General features: G+C 33.5%; 3 protein-coding genes and 2 long non-coding RNA genes across 5 annotated transcripts; 2 read left to right on the top strand and 3 right to left on the bottom strand.

Annotated features, from left to right (window-relative positions):
* Positions 1-66: 66 nt before the first annotated feature.
* LOC117242152 lies at positions 67-2170 on the bottom strand. The gene is made up of 3 exons (XM_033508598.1): positions 1868-2170; positions 1082-1170; positions 67-117 (listed from the first exon to the last, which is right to left on the bottom strand). Exons 1-3 carry the CDS (start codon positions 2168-2170, stop codon positions 72-74), a joined length of 438 nt encoding a protein of 145 aa, XP_033364489.1. The 3' UTR covers positions 67-71.
* Positions 2171-4850: 2680 nt separating this feature from the next.
* LOC117242136 lies at positions 4851-6400 on the bottom strand. Its single transcript, XR_004495181.1, has 3 exons — positions 5851-6400; positions 5569-5773; positions 4851-5064 (listed from the first exon to the last, which is right to left on the bottom strand). It is a non-coding gene; the product is annotated as an uncharacterized LOC117242136 (long non-coding RNA).
* LOC117242134 (zinc carboxypeptidase-like) lies at positions 5094-9224 on the top strand. Its single transcript, XM_033508560.1, has 5 exons — positions 5094-5775; positions 6394-6699; positions 7521-7608; positions 8411-8698; positions 8965-9224. The coding sequence occupies exons 1-5, from the start codon at positions 5341-5343 to the stop codon at positions 9177-9179; spliced, it is 1332 nt and encodes a 443-aa protein (XP_033364451.1). The 5' UTR covers positions 5094-5340; the 3' UTR covers positions 9180-9224.
* LOC117242135 lies at positions 6657-8448 on the bottom strand. The gene is made up of 4 exons (XR_004495180.1): positions 8364-8448; positions 7490-7616; positions 6824-6948; positions 6657-6744 (listed from the first exon to the last, which is right to left on the bottom strand). It is a non-coding gene; the product is annotated as an uncharacterized LOC117242135 (long non-coding RNA).
* Positions 9225-11242: 2018 nt separating the features above from the next.
* LOC117242130 (zinc carboxypeptidase-like) lies at positions 11243-14048 on the top strand. Its single transcript, XM_033508555.1, has 6 exons — positions 11243-11418; positions 11776-12294; positions 12667-12754; positions 12873-13075; positions 13443-13527; positions 13773-14048. Exons 1-6 carry the CDS (start codon positions 11275-11277, stop codon positions 13964-13966), a joined length of 1233 nt encoding a protein of 410 aa, XP_033364446.1. The 5' UTR covers positions 11243-11274; the 3' UTR covers positions 13967-14048.
* The last annotated feature ends 903 nt before the right edge of the window (positions 14049-14951 follow it).

The following is a 14951-nucleotide window of genomic DNA, read 5'->3' as shown; positions in this document are numbered from 1 at the left end:
TACCGTCGACCAATGTTGGCGTCAGTGTTGAGAGGGAAGGCGCTGTCAGGGACGTATCTCCTGCCGTGTCGCTAGTGACCCACGCTGGACTTTCCGCTCAACCATTTGATATTTTGGCTATAAAAAGACACAGAATCATATAATACTTCCTGGAATCTCTTGCACAATAATTTGTCAAGTTACAAATTGTTTGTTACAAACTTTGTTTTTTACAATATTATAATTTTACGTGGAATAGATAATCAAATAATTCATTATTTATAGAATTTGATTTGTTTTATTACCAAACCTGATTGACGCGTTATAGAAACTTTATCAATAGTAATAATTTGTAAAGTTTCACTGATAATATCAAACCCATTCTATCATAATATAAGAAGATTCAGACATCGTGTTTAAGTATAGAATTATAACATGTATTGCAACGTGTTGCACACTAAGCCCATATTTTGCAAAACAAAGTTCTTTTAATAGATATAACAAATACACTGCGTGTATCACCAGTAAAAATATAAGTATTTTATGTCTTTGTATTGTGTCTCTTTATACAATTGATATGAACGAGATTCTTGAACGAGATAAATAATATTGCACATGTTAAAATATAGTTATATAATATTACTACGTACATTTGGGATAATATGTTGAATATACGTATTATATAAGTTTGTAAACTTTGAAATGTAGTTTACCAATTGACTTGAAGTGCCTGGTCGCATGTTGCGCAATGCGAATGCGCAGGAGTTAGACAATTCCAAACTTACCGACACTCAAGTGATCAAACTTAACCTTCTTATTGCCTTTTTTCCATTAATTGTATCATGTTACTTATTTATTATACATATAAATATATAAATTACGAAACTGTTTCTAAATAAATTTTACACTAATTTCCAGAAAAAATATTCTGGTATAATAAATATATTTGATACTTTTATCGCTTCGTAATTTCACAACCATGTACAATGTCTGCTAGGTATCAAATAAAATTATTAAAAAATATTATTGCTACGACAAAAGATTAGAAAGATTAGACTTAGCAAATTAAATTGTCAGCAAGATTAGAAGTTACCTACTGTACCGTGCGATCGGCGGTATTTCGATTTGAATGCATCCATATTGATCACGTGACCATGCATTCGATATAGCGTGAAAGTACATAACCTTTTTCTGAAATTTTCAAAACAAAGAAAATAAAAATGTATTTTTATTGATTACACGTAGTTGTATGGTATTCCCTAATATATTGTTATACAAATTTCTAAGGATAATATTGTCGATACGATATTATTGTCTACTTCCTGTTGCTTTACGCCCATCTTACTGACGCCTTTAATTACATCATTCTCATTTGAAAACGCGTAAATAAAGTACGTACGTAAACTGTTCCAAACTCATGAAAAATATTATTTCAATACAGACATAAAAACAATTTTTTAGGTAGCTTAACATAATTTTCCACTAGCAATTACATATCTCGTTAATGGATTATTCGTTTATACATTTTTATTTTTTGATGAATGACTTTTATTAAGTCATATGAATTAAGTAATTAATATCGAAACTATCGTTGATATACCAAAAATTATAACCATAGTAATAAGATGAAAAGATAGTTACAAAATTGAAATATCTTTTTCTTTAAACTATTAATGCTCTTCATATCGATCTTCGCAATCGCAATATTTCCAGCATTATTAGTCAATTACGAAGAAATTGGACTATCAATAGACTGATATGTATAACAAATGTTCTCACGTACATATTCATATATTCATATGTGTATTCTTGCTTCCTCTAACCTTTTACCGACCGTTTCTATGATTTCTCACTATCGATAAAGCAAAATGCGGATTTGATCGCATACCGTATTCTTGATCAAACACTTCAAAACCACTGATACGATGATTATAAAACAATGATATGAGAGTCGAAGTAGGATCAATTTACATACTCTTACAGGATATGTAGTTGGAATTTTTATTGCTTTGTCGTGCACGTAACGGTGAACGATATCGATCTTGAATCTGACAAGGACTCGATCATTGTTGAACGGTTGGTAGTCAATAAAACATGGCAAGGACTCGATCCAAGGTTCGATCGTAATCGTAATAAAAAGTTTCTCTTGCTTGATAATTTTACACGTGGAATATACGTTTCGTTTCATCATTAATATTAATTTTGTTTATATGTTTACAATATTTTTATCATTGTTTTCATTATTATTATTACATGTGTTGTAATAATATCACGTATTTATCAAAATATTTGTACAGTATAAAGATATAACGAACGTAATTTGCAGGGCTGGACCGGGAATAAAATTTTCCATTTTCAGTTCATTAATTAAATTCTACATAAAGCGGCCCCACGTCTCTACCGGCTCATTCGGAGTTTTCTCAAAAATTCTGGCCACCGCTCCTGTCAGTTTGGATAAGAAGTTAATTATAAACTTGACGAACTTTCTTTGGCAACTTCCTATGTGTTGAGGTTATTCGATGTGTAAACAGAGAAAACTCATGGCATAAATTGTAAGGCAGAAAATATATTTAAATAGAAGTGTAATTATAAGTAAGAATACTATTTGAGCTGGTGTAGATCCGCACGCTAGCTGTGTTACCCAGTAACTGAAAACCCCGGAAGCCAACGTCGCCTGTCTACTGTTTACGGTCTGACTTCGTCGCAGTCTTTTGTCTACGCGCTGTCGATGGCTTCGGTGCTTGAGAAAACTAAAAAGACCAGATGTATAGTTTTCAACACTATGTAATTATTTTCGCAGAAAGAAATTAATAATTTGATGTTCAAATATTTGACACAAAAATTTCTTTGTATTATTGAATTGCATTGTGTGAAATAGCGTCAAACGAATAACATTCTGACAGATGTGTGAATATCTGAAAGGAAATGATATTTCAAAAATGTACAGACAACGATTGATCTATTATTATATTAATCATTAACATGTTTAACCATACAGACTTAATGGCAAGAATTAGATTTATCTTTCCAAGCTATTTTTGATGATAAGGATTATAGAGAAGAACTATACTTAATCACGGTGAAATATGGTACAAAATTGGCCACACGACACTATTAATACTTACTTGCGTTCTGTACATAATTATGAAATATTTATGTTTAATATCTTTTATCTTGTTTTTATGTAATTTTACGAACACATAAAATTATTAATACGCGTTCGCGTTCTCTGCCTTATTATAAAATTTATGTTTAATATTGTTTGTCTCATTTGTATTATATAACTACAACATTTTCATGATATAATATCTTATCGTGAATTAAATATTTTAATTAAGACGCATACGTTTTCTTAATATGAATTTATGAAACATAGTAACACAGTAAGGAATCTGCAGAGAATATTTAATTTTCTTGTAGGCCAAAATTTTTGTTTTATTTCTAAATATCTTTGTATTTTTTAAGCCATAGAATATTAAACATAATCTCAATCTGATAACAGACTTTAGAAGATTTACTTTATAAAAAGAAAGGACCAATCAATAAGTTAAAATATTTGTAAAAAATTTGATTATTACAAAATTACTAAAAAATATGTAATGCTTGCGATAAGTATAATAATTGTAATACAGTTAATAATACAAGTTTTATAGATGTAGAAATAAGGTAAAAAAGCGTATTAGAAAAAAGGTTTAACTAGCTTCCAAGTGTTAAATTAGTATTATTTCCACGTTGACTCTTAATCGCATCTATTCGATAATGCCACCATCTGGCCAAGGAATAGAAGGACAATGCTAAGTGGTGTTCATTGTCCCATTTTATACTCATACAATATGTAAAACAATACGAGGTCCGGCAACAATTTCATTTTTTTCGTATTCTTTCATTACAGTGGCAATTAATGGATGCGAATTACGTTATCTGATTTCATCGACTTGTCAAGTACACACTATCCCGGAGATACTCAATTATGGGTCGTTGCATTTGTAGCTTTAAAAAGTACATGTAAATTTATCTTACGTATTATTGCGTGTTCATAAAACAAATATTGACAATTCTCATCAACGATACCTGTACAAAAATCCATATACATGGAAGTGACAACGACGAATAAATAACTGCTGCATCTTGGCGAAGAATAAAACAGGAGGAACATAGATAACAAAGATAAAACGGATAAAACATAAGAAGTAAAATAATTTCATTAACAACATTCTATCGAACGATATAAACTAACGAGTGTGTACGATAATATATTTATAAAATAAAATATATGTTGACTTCCTTTTCTTCCTCTGTTTCTTCTTTCCTTCCATTTTCTTTAATTAATATAATATTACACGTGTATTTATTTATTATATATATTATTGGATATATTATTGGATATATTATTGTATATACTACATGTGTATTTAAACTTAAATTTAGATTGTAAGCAAGATATTGATTAATATTTTACATCATAATATAAAAAAGAATAATATCTCTATAATATCCCTAAAAAAGAATAATAAATCGCAGGAAATAACATTTCAATGTTTAATTCTCATATCTCAAGCGAACTGAATTAATATGAATTATGCAGATTAATATGAATAAAAAATTATTCAAACTGGTTTGGGAAATGACAGAAGTAATTGAAGATATTTTGTCTCAAGTGCGGAGCACTCTCTTTAAGTTGATGTCGACAACCTCAGGTTATCTATATTTTGAAACGGTATCTTCGAGGTCTTCGACCATCGACAGGCATCCGCTTGTTTGCAACCTTACGAGAATTCTCATTGTCCATCCTGCATGCAAATGCGTCGCCCGTATCTTTTTTCTTTTTTGTTTACACTTATCTCACGTACAGGATATTTTTACCTGGCGCGGTTGCTCCCCGTTGTATATAAAGTCGCGGGAGGATTCACTTGGGACGCTCACACCTGTCTTGTATCTCGAAACCGTCAAGTTCATTTCAGACGGAAAAGAAAGCGATATCGATTAGTCTCCGGTTCAAAGTCGCCACGAGAAAGCGCAACTTTCCCGGTGGAACATTGACCGCGAATCGATCGTGTTGGAAAATTCTGAAGCCTCGCTATATTTCTGTAAATTAAACATTTATAAATTAGAATACTGACAGAGCTGTTTTAAATCGCTTCGCCGTGCGTTAAAAGGATAGTCGTGTAACAAAGAAAAAATCGATAATGAAGGATTACGAGTGACTGAAAATTTCAGAATAACAAATGATCGAAGATATTGGAGAGATTAGAAAAATTGGAATATCAGAGAACCGCGGAATCGAAAGATCGAGTCGAATTGATCAGATGTTGAATGTTTCTGAGACGCATGGATAATACCAGGGACAGTGTTTAAGATTCTATGATAAATTTCCCAAAGTTTGATAGGTTCTCTCTTCGTCTAATTGTCGAAATGAAGTCAAATTCCACGACGCCAGCTATTCTTCTACATCTTCTTTTTCTTCTTGCAAGTGTTTATGCCACTGACAATGAGAAGAAACGATACGATGGTTATAGACTGTACAAAGTTTTTGTGTCAGATACTACGGGTTTAGAGTTATTAAGGAACATGTATGACGACGATGGTTACCATTTGTGGCATCCACCGACGATAAACAACACCGCAGAAGTGATGATCGCCCCGGCAAAGATCCAAGAATTCATGGAAAAAGTGAACACGTCGAAGCTTGAACCAGAATTGATGATGGACGATGTGCAAAGGTATATCGACGATGAGAATCCTCGTGGCAATGTAAGAGGTGGTTTCGACTGGCTCGGTTATCACCGATTGGATTCTGTAAGACATTATTTTATATTATTCTACTCGATAAATAGAATTGAAATATTTTTAGAATATCAATCCATAACTTACAATTTAAATTTTCTATCCTTTTTTCTTCCGTCGGTTCAGTTATCATTGTTTATTTCACAAGTAAAAATATTTCGAAATTACCATAAGAATTATAATAAAATTTCGAAATAAAAAAATGGTATCAAAAATGGTATTGTGCTATTGTAAACGATAACGTACTACCAATATTACTACAATGTTTTGGTAATATCATACAACACTGTTGTCACTCTATTTCACTATATTTTACTATCATGTTTTCCTGCAATATTATCATTATCCCATCGTGCTATATTTTCGCATTAAATTATCACCGTCTTACCATTCCATCATACTAATCGTATTACTATACCGCAATATACCGCAATACTACGTGCAATTTACTAAGTATAAACTTATCGAATTAATTTATCATCAGTTGTTAAGAATATAAAGTAAACATCGATAAATATAAAAACACGATTCAATCTTGTTATATAATTGAATGATTTAAATAAAGTAATTAATTTCATCGTTTGTCCTTTTATAAGGCAACGCATTATTGATCGAACAACTTCCTTTCAGATTTATAGCTGGCTAGATTCCCTCGTAACGCAGTATCCTAAGATAGTGAAACCAATAACCGGTGGAAGTAGCTACGAAGGCAGAAGTATCAGAGGAGTAAAGATTTCCTACAAGGAAGGAAATCCTGGTATATTTCTCGAAGGCGGAATACACGCCAGAGAATGGATATCACCCGCTGTCGTCACCTATATCCTCAACGAATTGATCCTTAGCGATGACTCTCGTGTCAGATATATGGCGGAGTCGTACGATTGGTATATTTTCCCTGTATTCAATCCTGATGGCTACGAGTACACTCACACTGTGGTAAGGACGCTTTGATAGTTTTCGTACAACGCAAACAATGTTTCACTAGAATTTGTAGATAATCGATTAATATCGTTGCGAATACAATTAAAGGAATAACGTCTAATCAGAGAATTGTTCTTACTCGCTAAAAAGGAACACCAGGTATATCTTGAAGATCTTGTACAATACTTTTCTCTGTTACGCAGATCGTGCCCATTTTTCCAATTCTTTTTCCATAAACCTTCCATAAATGCACGAACATCCTTGCTGAAATTATTATATAATAAATAACGGTGAAACACAACGAGATTCGGATTGGAGAGAAAACAAACGATTGTAAAATCAGAAATCAATCAATTGCAAACAGAAATCTAGAAAGTGGCATCGCTTTTTGTTAAAAGTCGATTCGTTATATTATCATTTTCTTATCGAGAATACTCGACGATCAATTATAATTTTAAGAAAATTGATGTAGATAAATCTATCCAGATAGTGTACGTTTTTGCACCAAATCTAGGTTTCATTTACACGTTCGTTTCATTCGTAATGAAAACTATTTATGTTATCGACGAAGAAGATAAAGTAGATATTCACAAACGCTTGACGCAAATCGCTATTTAAACGATACTTCTTACGATAAGATCGTCGAACATCTTCTTTGAAATATTTTGTTCTGCTATCGGCCCGTTATCTATAGAATTAAGCAAGGGCTTAGAATTAAGCAAGAGCTTCGATCAGTTGTAATTCTCTGCTTCTATTGTTGTTTTTTTTTGATTAAAACAAACTTACGCTCGATAAAAGAATATACCTGCAAAGTATATTGTTTTCTGGCTATTTAGAATCGTCTATGGCGGAAGACTAGAAGACCTTCCGGAAGGGGTTGTTACGGAGCTGATCCGAACAGAAACTGGAATTTCCATTGGGCAGGTAACGATCTAATACAGATAAAATAAAATTATCGCTACATTGTCTAGTTAATCGATACCTACTTCACGATATTATCTCTAATTTATGAACGCTGATAAATTGTAAATGAACGTAGATACTAACATTTAACATCTAATTGCGCATATTAGAAATCAATTTAGATATTGGAAATATTGGGTTGACAACTAAGTGATAGCGGATTTTGTCGATACCACCTAATGACAAAATCCGCAATCACTTAGTTGCCGACCCAATAATATTTACATTCTTGATTCGAGATTATTTTATCGAGATAAAACACTCGCTGAAAGACAATCACTAGGAATTGAGCTATCTATATTTTACAAAGGAAATAAATATTTGTCCTTCTATGTTATTGTACTATAGATTACTAGATAACAGAGGAATAAAAGATTCTTCGTGCTTCTACCTATTTCTCAACGCGAGAATTGATTGTAATTTTAATAAATATTAAAAAAAAAAAATTCTTATACCTTTAACGCTAAAGATCGATTCAGTGGCTGGTTAATGAATCAATAACAATTAATATTTTCATTGATGAATGGAATCGACCGATAGAAACGAATAGAATTATCAATTTCTCTAACATCAACGAAAAATCAACGTGTCCTTTGAGTTTCGTTTTAAATAATATCCCATTGTTCTTCGGAGATCGTTTTTCAAGTCCAGAAAGTATTCCCGGTGTAAAAATACTAAAGATCTCTTTATTATAGTTATTCGTATCTCGCACTTACTGCTGAAAAGCCATGCTTCTGTTACGTTGCTCCTACCAATATTTTAGAGGGTGGTACCAGCCGAAATCCATGCAGCGATATATACCCTGGTGACAAGGCATTCTCTGAAACAGAAACAAGAACCATGTCACGATATATCGACAGCATCCACGACAAAATATTCTCCTACATAGCGTTCCACAGTTACAGTCAATTGTTGCTCATTCCTTACGGACATACCAACAAGAGGATCAGCAACTACAACGATCTCTTCCAAATTGGAAATTATTCCATAAATGCTTTGTTGAAGAGATATGGAACCCGATACAAAGTCGGCAATATCGTCGACATTATATGTAAGTACATTATTCAAATGAAGTTAAGATATCAGAGTATCGTGGTAATAAAATTATAGATAAAATTGTAGATAATAATTATAATAATAATAAATAGCCGAGATAAAAATATTGAAATATTATAATTAAATATCGTTTGTGGCAAAATTAGTCGAAGGCAAAGTGAGGTAAAAACGCGTGAAATAGCGCGAAAGTAGAGTAAAATAAAATACGAGAAAATTTCTGGGCTTTTGTTTCGATCGACTTAAATTTTGTATTCCTTTCAGACGTTGCATCAGGAGGTTCGATGGATTGGGTGCGGGGCACCTATAACATTCCCGTTACATACACTTACGAACTTCGAGACACAGGAAGATACGGCTTTATTCTGCCGGCAAGTCAAATTATACCCACTGCGAAGGAAACCTTAGACTCTTTGGTCGTTATGTTCCAACAGGCTGCAAAACTTGGCTATGGCACATCCCCGAATAACAGCACGTAGCGTTGAATTCCTACGATTCCGTGATCATTCAATCAGATCCTTTTTATACAACGTTCCATTCTGTAAAATAACAAACTGTTGTTCGATACTGTGCAACATCAAGGTCACTTAATTTTAGCTACAAATCGCACATACGTAAAGGACCGTAGAAAAATAAAATATATCGAATAGATTGTACAATTTTCGTTGTTAAATGGTAATAAAGGAAATAAATAATTTTGTATTACTTGCAGAGCGGAAAAGATGGTCGTAGAACTCGTACGTCGATGAAACTTTGCTTGATTATAAACGCTGTCTCTGCACATTTTTCTTATCTATATCTTCGATATTGGCCTTAAAATAAATACCTTTACAATCTTCAACGATCGTAGTAATTAATTGGTCCGTTTACGGTAACCAATTTACAATCGCTTACGATAATGCGATTACTTAAACACAGCATTATAATTCACACGCGCTTCTTTAATCTATGCAATCGTTCGAGCCAGTCATTCGCAAGCGTTACGACGTAACAATTTCTGGCACGATCTCATCGCGAAACAATGTTAAACGATCTTCGAAAGATGCAAATTGAATGCAACTGTGACAAAACGATAATGACGCTCTATGTACTTGCTACGAGCGTAACCTAAGACTTATTTACTTAATAACTTCATTAACTGCTGTTGCGTATAGTATATAACGATACGTGTATACAATAATAATTTTTTAATATAATGATAATATATAATGATAATTTCTCTATCTATAGATTCTCTACTTTTCAAACAAAAGATCTCATTTCCGTCCCTATTCAATGATACCATATTTACGTTCGAAAATATTCATTAGGTTTTTATCGATTTTCAATTTTAATTTTAGAATTTAATATCAGAATCGCAGTATAGGATTTTACAATTATATCCGTTTAAACGATTAGAAGAAGAAAATAGAGATGAAACATACCCATCTTCAATTCGAAACTATCATCCTTCCATTTCGCTGAACGATTTTAACCGAGTTATTAAGATTCAAAACTGTGAAATTCTATGTATTATTGTTTCAAAAAGAAAATGTAAAGTAATAGAGATACCAAGCCCAGAAGCTTCAAGTATCCAGGAATTAAAAGTCTGTAACTGATTGTGAAACGACTTCGAATGGTCTGTGTAAGATCTTTTAGATAAAGAAGCCCACTCGAAATAAATCCGATAAGGTGATCCAATAAGGTATTTAATTAATCTATGATATGATTTTCGAATACCGATCAGACAGAAATAATCATTGGTGTCGTGTGCAGGTAAAACGTTTAAATACCAGGATGGAAGTAGCGGCGGCACAATTTCCTCTGGTGATCATACAGGGTAAGATCATTCGTCGTGTTTTCTCTTTTCTTTAATATTTCTGCTCTTTCTTATAACTTCGCTTTCTTTATTTTAACTCAAATTCGATTTTTTTTCATTTTAATCGTTAATATTTAATTTTAACTTATAATAATATAATATATATATATATTATAAATATAATATAAATGTAATTATATTATATTATGAATATAATATAAATGTAATTATATTATATTATAAATATAATATAAATGTAATTATATTATATTATGAATACAATATAATATAAATACAATATATAAAAGAATATAAATTTCTTGTCTGTATTTATTCGAGCGTGAAAAATTTCGTCATCGTTGAATTTTCCTCGACGCTTTGTCGAGGGTAAGATCATTCGTCGTGTTTTCTCTTCTCTTTAATATTTCTGCTCTCTCTTGTAACTTCGCTTTCTTTATTTTAACTCAAATTCGATTTTTTTTTCATTTTAATCGTTAATATTTGATTTTAATTTATAATAATATAATATATATATTATAAATATAATATAAATGTAATTATATTGTATTATGAATATAATATAATATAAATATAATATATAAAAGAATATAAATTTTTTCTCTGTATTTATTCGAGCGTGAAAAATTTCGTCATCGTTGACTTTTCTTCAACGCTTTGTCGATCATTAAGGTTTTCGTGGAATTTCTTTTGTACGTCGTTTACATTCTGTATGATAGTAATAGGTTCAATCTTGTCCATTTCTTAGGAAGAGTATCATGTGGAAATTAATTTTCGTGGCTTTGGTCGCTTTGGCGACAGCCGAGAAAGTAAGGTACGACAACTACAAGGTGTTCCGTGTCGTACCTCAGACGGAAGAACAGGTGGAAGTCATACGCAACTTGGAAGAAGTTTCTGACGCGGTATGCACATCTACCTTAATATGAATATCATTATACGTTCAAAGAATCGACTAAAATATACTTCTTTCCGTTAATTTATCATTAAACCGTAATAAATCAAACGTCTAGCCCCGAAAAATTCTTTGAAGAACGAGCCAAAGGCAAACTATAGCGATTCGATGAACTCGATCAATTTTCCGAATATTTTCCTCTATTTTCTACGTTATTATCGTTTTTTAAAATTCAATAATAAAAATAGGGACCACGGTGATTCGATCGATTTAGTCAATTTGCATATTCAATTCCCAAAATTACCATTCGTTTTTCTCAAAATAATTATTCATATAATCGACGTGAAAAAAACTCTGAAATGTACAGTTCTCTTTCTGGAAAGAGTCAAACGCCGTCCAGCACCCCGCGGACGTGATGGTTGCCCCACACAGAATCCCCGACTTCCACGAGACCATGAAGATGTTCAACATCCCCTACGACGTCTACGTCAGCGACGTTCAAGCTTTGATCGACAGTGAAATGCCACCAGCTCAACCATTGGCTACGTTCGACTTGAACCGCTATCATACGCTCGATGAAATCTACGCTCATTTGGACGATCTGGCCAGAGCAAACCCCGGCAAGGTGCAAGTGATCGTCGGTGGAAAAACGTACGAGGGTCGTCAAATCAAAGGAGTGAAAGTGTCCTTCGGTAAGGCCAAACACGGAGTCGTGTTGGAGGCTGGAATCCACGCTAGAGAATGGATCGGACCGGCTACCATTCTGTACATGCTCAACGAGCTTTTGACCAACAAGAATGCCGATGTCAGGACACTCGCTGAATCTCACGACTGGTACATCTTCCCTGTCGCCAACCCCGACGGATACGTGTACACTCACACGACCGTAAGTAACTTGAGAAACTCGAGCACCTCTCAATATAACGCGAACTTATGTTAGTCGAAACGTAGAAAGTTCTAAATGCGGATCTTTCCTCTTTCAAAATGTTCTATTCTCACGACTGTCGATTTAGAAGAGCGGGATTTGTCCCATTGTCGATAAATTTTCTCTGTTTGATATTTTTGTATTAAATAGGATCTCTAACGATAAAATAAATATCGCCGGAATCGTGGCAAACAACTCACGTTGTACGATGACAAGTTCGATAACGATAGAATAATTCCAAGTATTAATTTTCCAAGACGAGAAATAGATGAAATTTCAATGTTATTAATAATAGTTTTCAATGTAATAAATTCGACGATGTTTGTATTTCAGAACCGTATGTGGAGAAAGACTCGCAAACCGTACGGTATCTTGTGCTACGGAAGTGATCCTAACAGGAACTGGGGATACAAATGGATGTGTAAGTTCTCGATATATAAATAAACCTTAAACGAAGCTTTCACGTTCTTTGCTAAATAATTAGATAACGTTGAGATATGTAAAAATCATATAAGAAACATTCTCTCTTTATCCTACAGCTGGTGGTGCTAGCAACCAGCCATGCTCCGAAACTTACGCTGGAAGCTCTGCATTCTCCGATATCGAAACGAAAAGTCTATCGGAATATTTAACGTCGATCTCTAGCAAATTCTCTGCCTACGTTGCTTTCCACAGCTACTCTCAGCTTCTGATGTTCCCCTATGGCCACACCAAACAGCATTTGGAAAATTACGACGACTCTGTAAGTAGAGGCTTAATAAACTTATGTATTATTCCATTAGAGGTTATATCTTACAGCTTTTTCTTACTTTCTCCGTTTTTATACATCTATCATATATCGCGTTTCTTGCATAGAAAATAAAAATAATATATTCATAGTACACACGGCGGTTTCGTTTCGTAAACATTATATTCCCATCTTTCTTCGATTTAATTTTTCAAACGCATTTATCGCGCAGAAATTTCATCGAAATCTCTGATTTTATCGCGCCTATCTCGTTACTCAAAGAGTAATTGGTACTTCGCTTTACTTTACCGATAATAACGGTACCATTTTTTTTTCGGTACCGATACTCTCGATCGATAAAATAACGAACGTGCTCTTTCAGCTGCAAATCGGCAAGAAAACGATCCAAGCTCTTGCTAAGCGCTATGGAACCAAATACCAGACCGGAAACATCGCCGAAACCATCTGTAAGTACACGTTTCGCTCATTTAAATACAATAGACGAAACAATGATAGCTAATTAATATATCACGCGACTGATAAACGAATCGATATGAAATAAAAGATAATTTTCTTCGACGTGGACGTGAAGTAGTAATTAAATATAAAATTAATACAAGTAAATTAATTAATCCGATAAGGCTTTTTCAATTGATCGATTGATAACGATATTTACCTTTATTTATTGCTACGTATCATTTTCTACTTCTAGATGTCGCGAGCGGAAGTTCAATGGATTGGGTGAAGGGAACATTCCACAAACCAGTCACCTTCACCTACGAATTACGTGACACTGGTCGCCATGGTTTCGTGCTTCCGGCTGATCAAATCGCCCCTACCGCATTGGAAACCCTGGACTCTTTAGTCGCTATGTTTAAGGAAGCTAAAGCTCGAGGATACGAATAAGCTACAGACTGCGGAATAAACTACGAACAAGATTGATCGATATAAATAAACGAACGAATTAAAACAAATTATATATAACGAATATTGTTAAATTTTGTTTAATATATTTATATCGTTGTCTTTACTTCGTTTTCCTCGATTTTAACGCCGGATCTAACGCTTAAGACTCATGTACTCGAAGAGTAGAACAAAAGTGAGCGTAAAAATCACCATAACGTGATCTACATCTAGCATCTAGCGGATCGCTGGAGATTTGTAACAAAAAAGCTGGTAGAAGATCGAACTTGATCGTCAAATTCAATTATTGCATCTTCTACTATTCGTCGCGAGGATCAAAGCTCTCGATGGAAAAGTAGTCTGACTTGGAAAAAATTGTTTAAGTCTTGATTATCTCTAAACTGACTTTCTTCGCAATGTGTCTACATCTACAGCGAGAAAGTAAGCGAGAAAGCAAGCTATCGACAAAGCAGCAGAAAGCTATGGATCGGCTATCAAAATGCTATCTTTCGAAACTTGGTGAGAAATAACGAAGACCTCTCGTAGGAGGACGGATTCCAAGGCAACGCGATTTGCCGCGGCTGGATTAACAATTTGGTAATCGAGAGTAAATATTACAGTGTCTTGATCCATTATCGAAAAGTAGACCAGGGTAACAGCAGGTTATCGCTCTTGCTGGTATTTATATGCTAATGACATATCGCTTACATATCGCTGTGTAGCATTGATAGTAGCACAATGAATATAAACTCTTGGAGGAGAGAAGCTTCTTAAAATTTTGTAAAGAAATCTTCGGGAGTCATCTGAACGATGTCACGAGGCTGACTTCAACGCAAGATAAGCCACTCATGCCACTGTTCGCGAAAGCAATACAACTTCCCACCTCGTACGCGTTACATCCTGTACAATTTTATTCTTTCTCTTTCTTAACGAAGAATCACGGTGTTGCTTATTACGCTTACAACTACAATATTACTTATTATATGCT

The sequence above is a fragment of the Bombus vosnesenskii genome, unplaced genomic scaffold, assembly GCF_011952255.1.
Source record: "Bombus vosnesenskii isolate JDL3184/JDL3185 unplaced genomic scaffold, Bvos_JDL3184-5_v1.1 scf7180000016263, whole genome shotgun sequence".
NCBI classification, from domain to species: Eukaryota; Metazoa; Arthropoda; class Insecta; order Hymenoptera; family Apidae; genus Bombus; species Bombus vosnesenskii.
The sequence above is the reverse complement of the archived record's forward strand: the minus strand, read 5'-3'. Positions and strand labels throughout refer to the sequence as shown.

What these genes read in the sequence shown, in the direction of transcription:
- LOC117242152 (XM_033508598.1), bottom strand. Translation starts at nt 2,170, where the DNA reads ATGATGAAACGAAACGTATATTCCACGTGTAAAATTATCAAGCAAGAG. An exon ending in AGTGTTTGATCAAGAATACG is followed by an intron (nt 1,171 to 1,867) that starts GTATGCGATCAA and finishes TGAAAATTTCAG; the next exon opens with AAAAAGGTTATGTACTTTCA. An exon ending in GAAATACCGCCGATCGCACG is followed by an intron (nt 118 to 1,081) that starts GTACAGTAGGTA and finishes GTCTTTTTATAG; the next exon opens with CCAAAATATCAAATGGTTGA.
- LOC117242134 (XM_033508560.1), top strand. Translation starts at nt 5,341, where the DNA reads ATGATAAATTTCCCAAAGTTTGATAGGTTCTCTCTTCGTCTAATTGTC. An exon ending in GTTATCACCGATTGGATTCT is followed by an intron (nt 5,776 to 6,393) that starts GTAAGACATTAT and finishes ACTTCCTTTCAG; the next exon opens with ATTTATAGCTGGCTAGATTC. An exon ending in CTGGAATTTCCATTGGGCAG is followed by an intron (nt 7,609 to 8,410) that starts GTAACGATCTAA and finishes CCAATATTTTAG; the next exon opens with AGGGTGGTACCAGCCGAAAT.
- LOC117242130 (XM_033508555.1), top strand. Translation starts at nt 11,275, where the DNA reads ATGTGGAAATTAATTTTCGTGGCTTTGGTCGCTTTGGCGACAGCCGAG. An exon ending in CTGGGGATACAAATGGATGT is followed by an intron (nt 12,755 to 12,872) that starts GTAAGTTCTCGA and finishes TTTATCCTACAG; the next exon opens with CTGGTGGTGCTAGCAACCAG. An exon ending in TGGAAAATTACGACGACTCT is followed by an intron (nt 13,076 to 13,442) that starts GTAAGTAGAGGC and finishes GTGCTCTTTCAG; the next exon opens with CTGCAAATCGGCAAGAAAAC.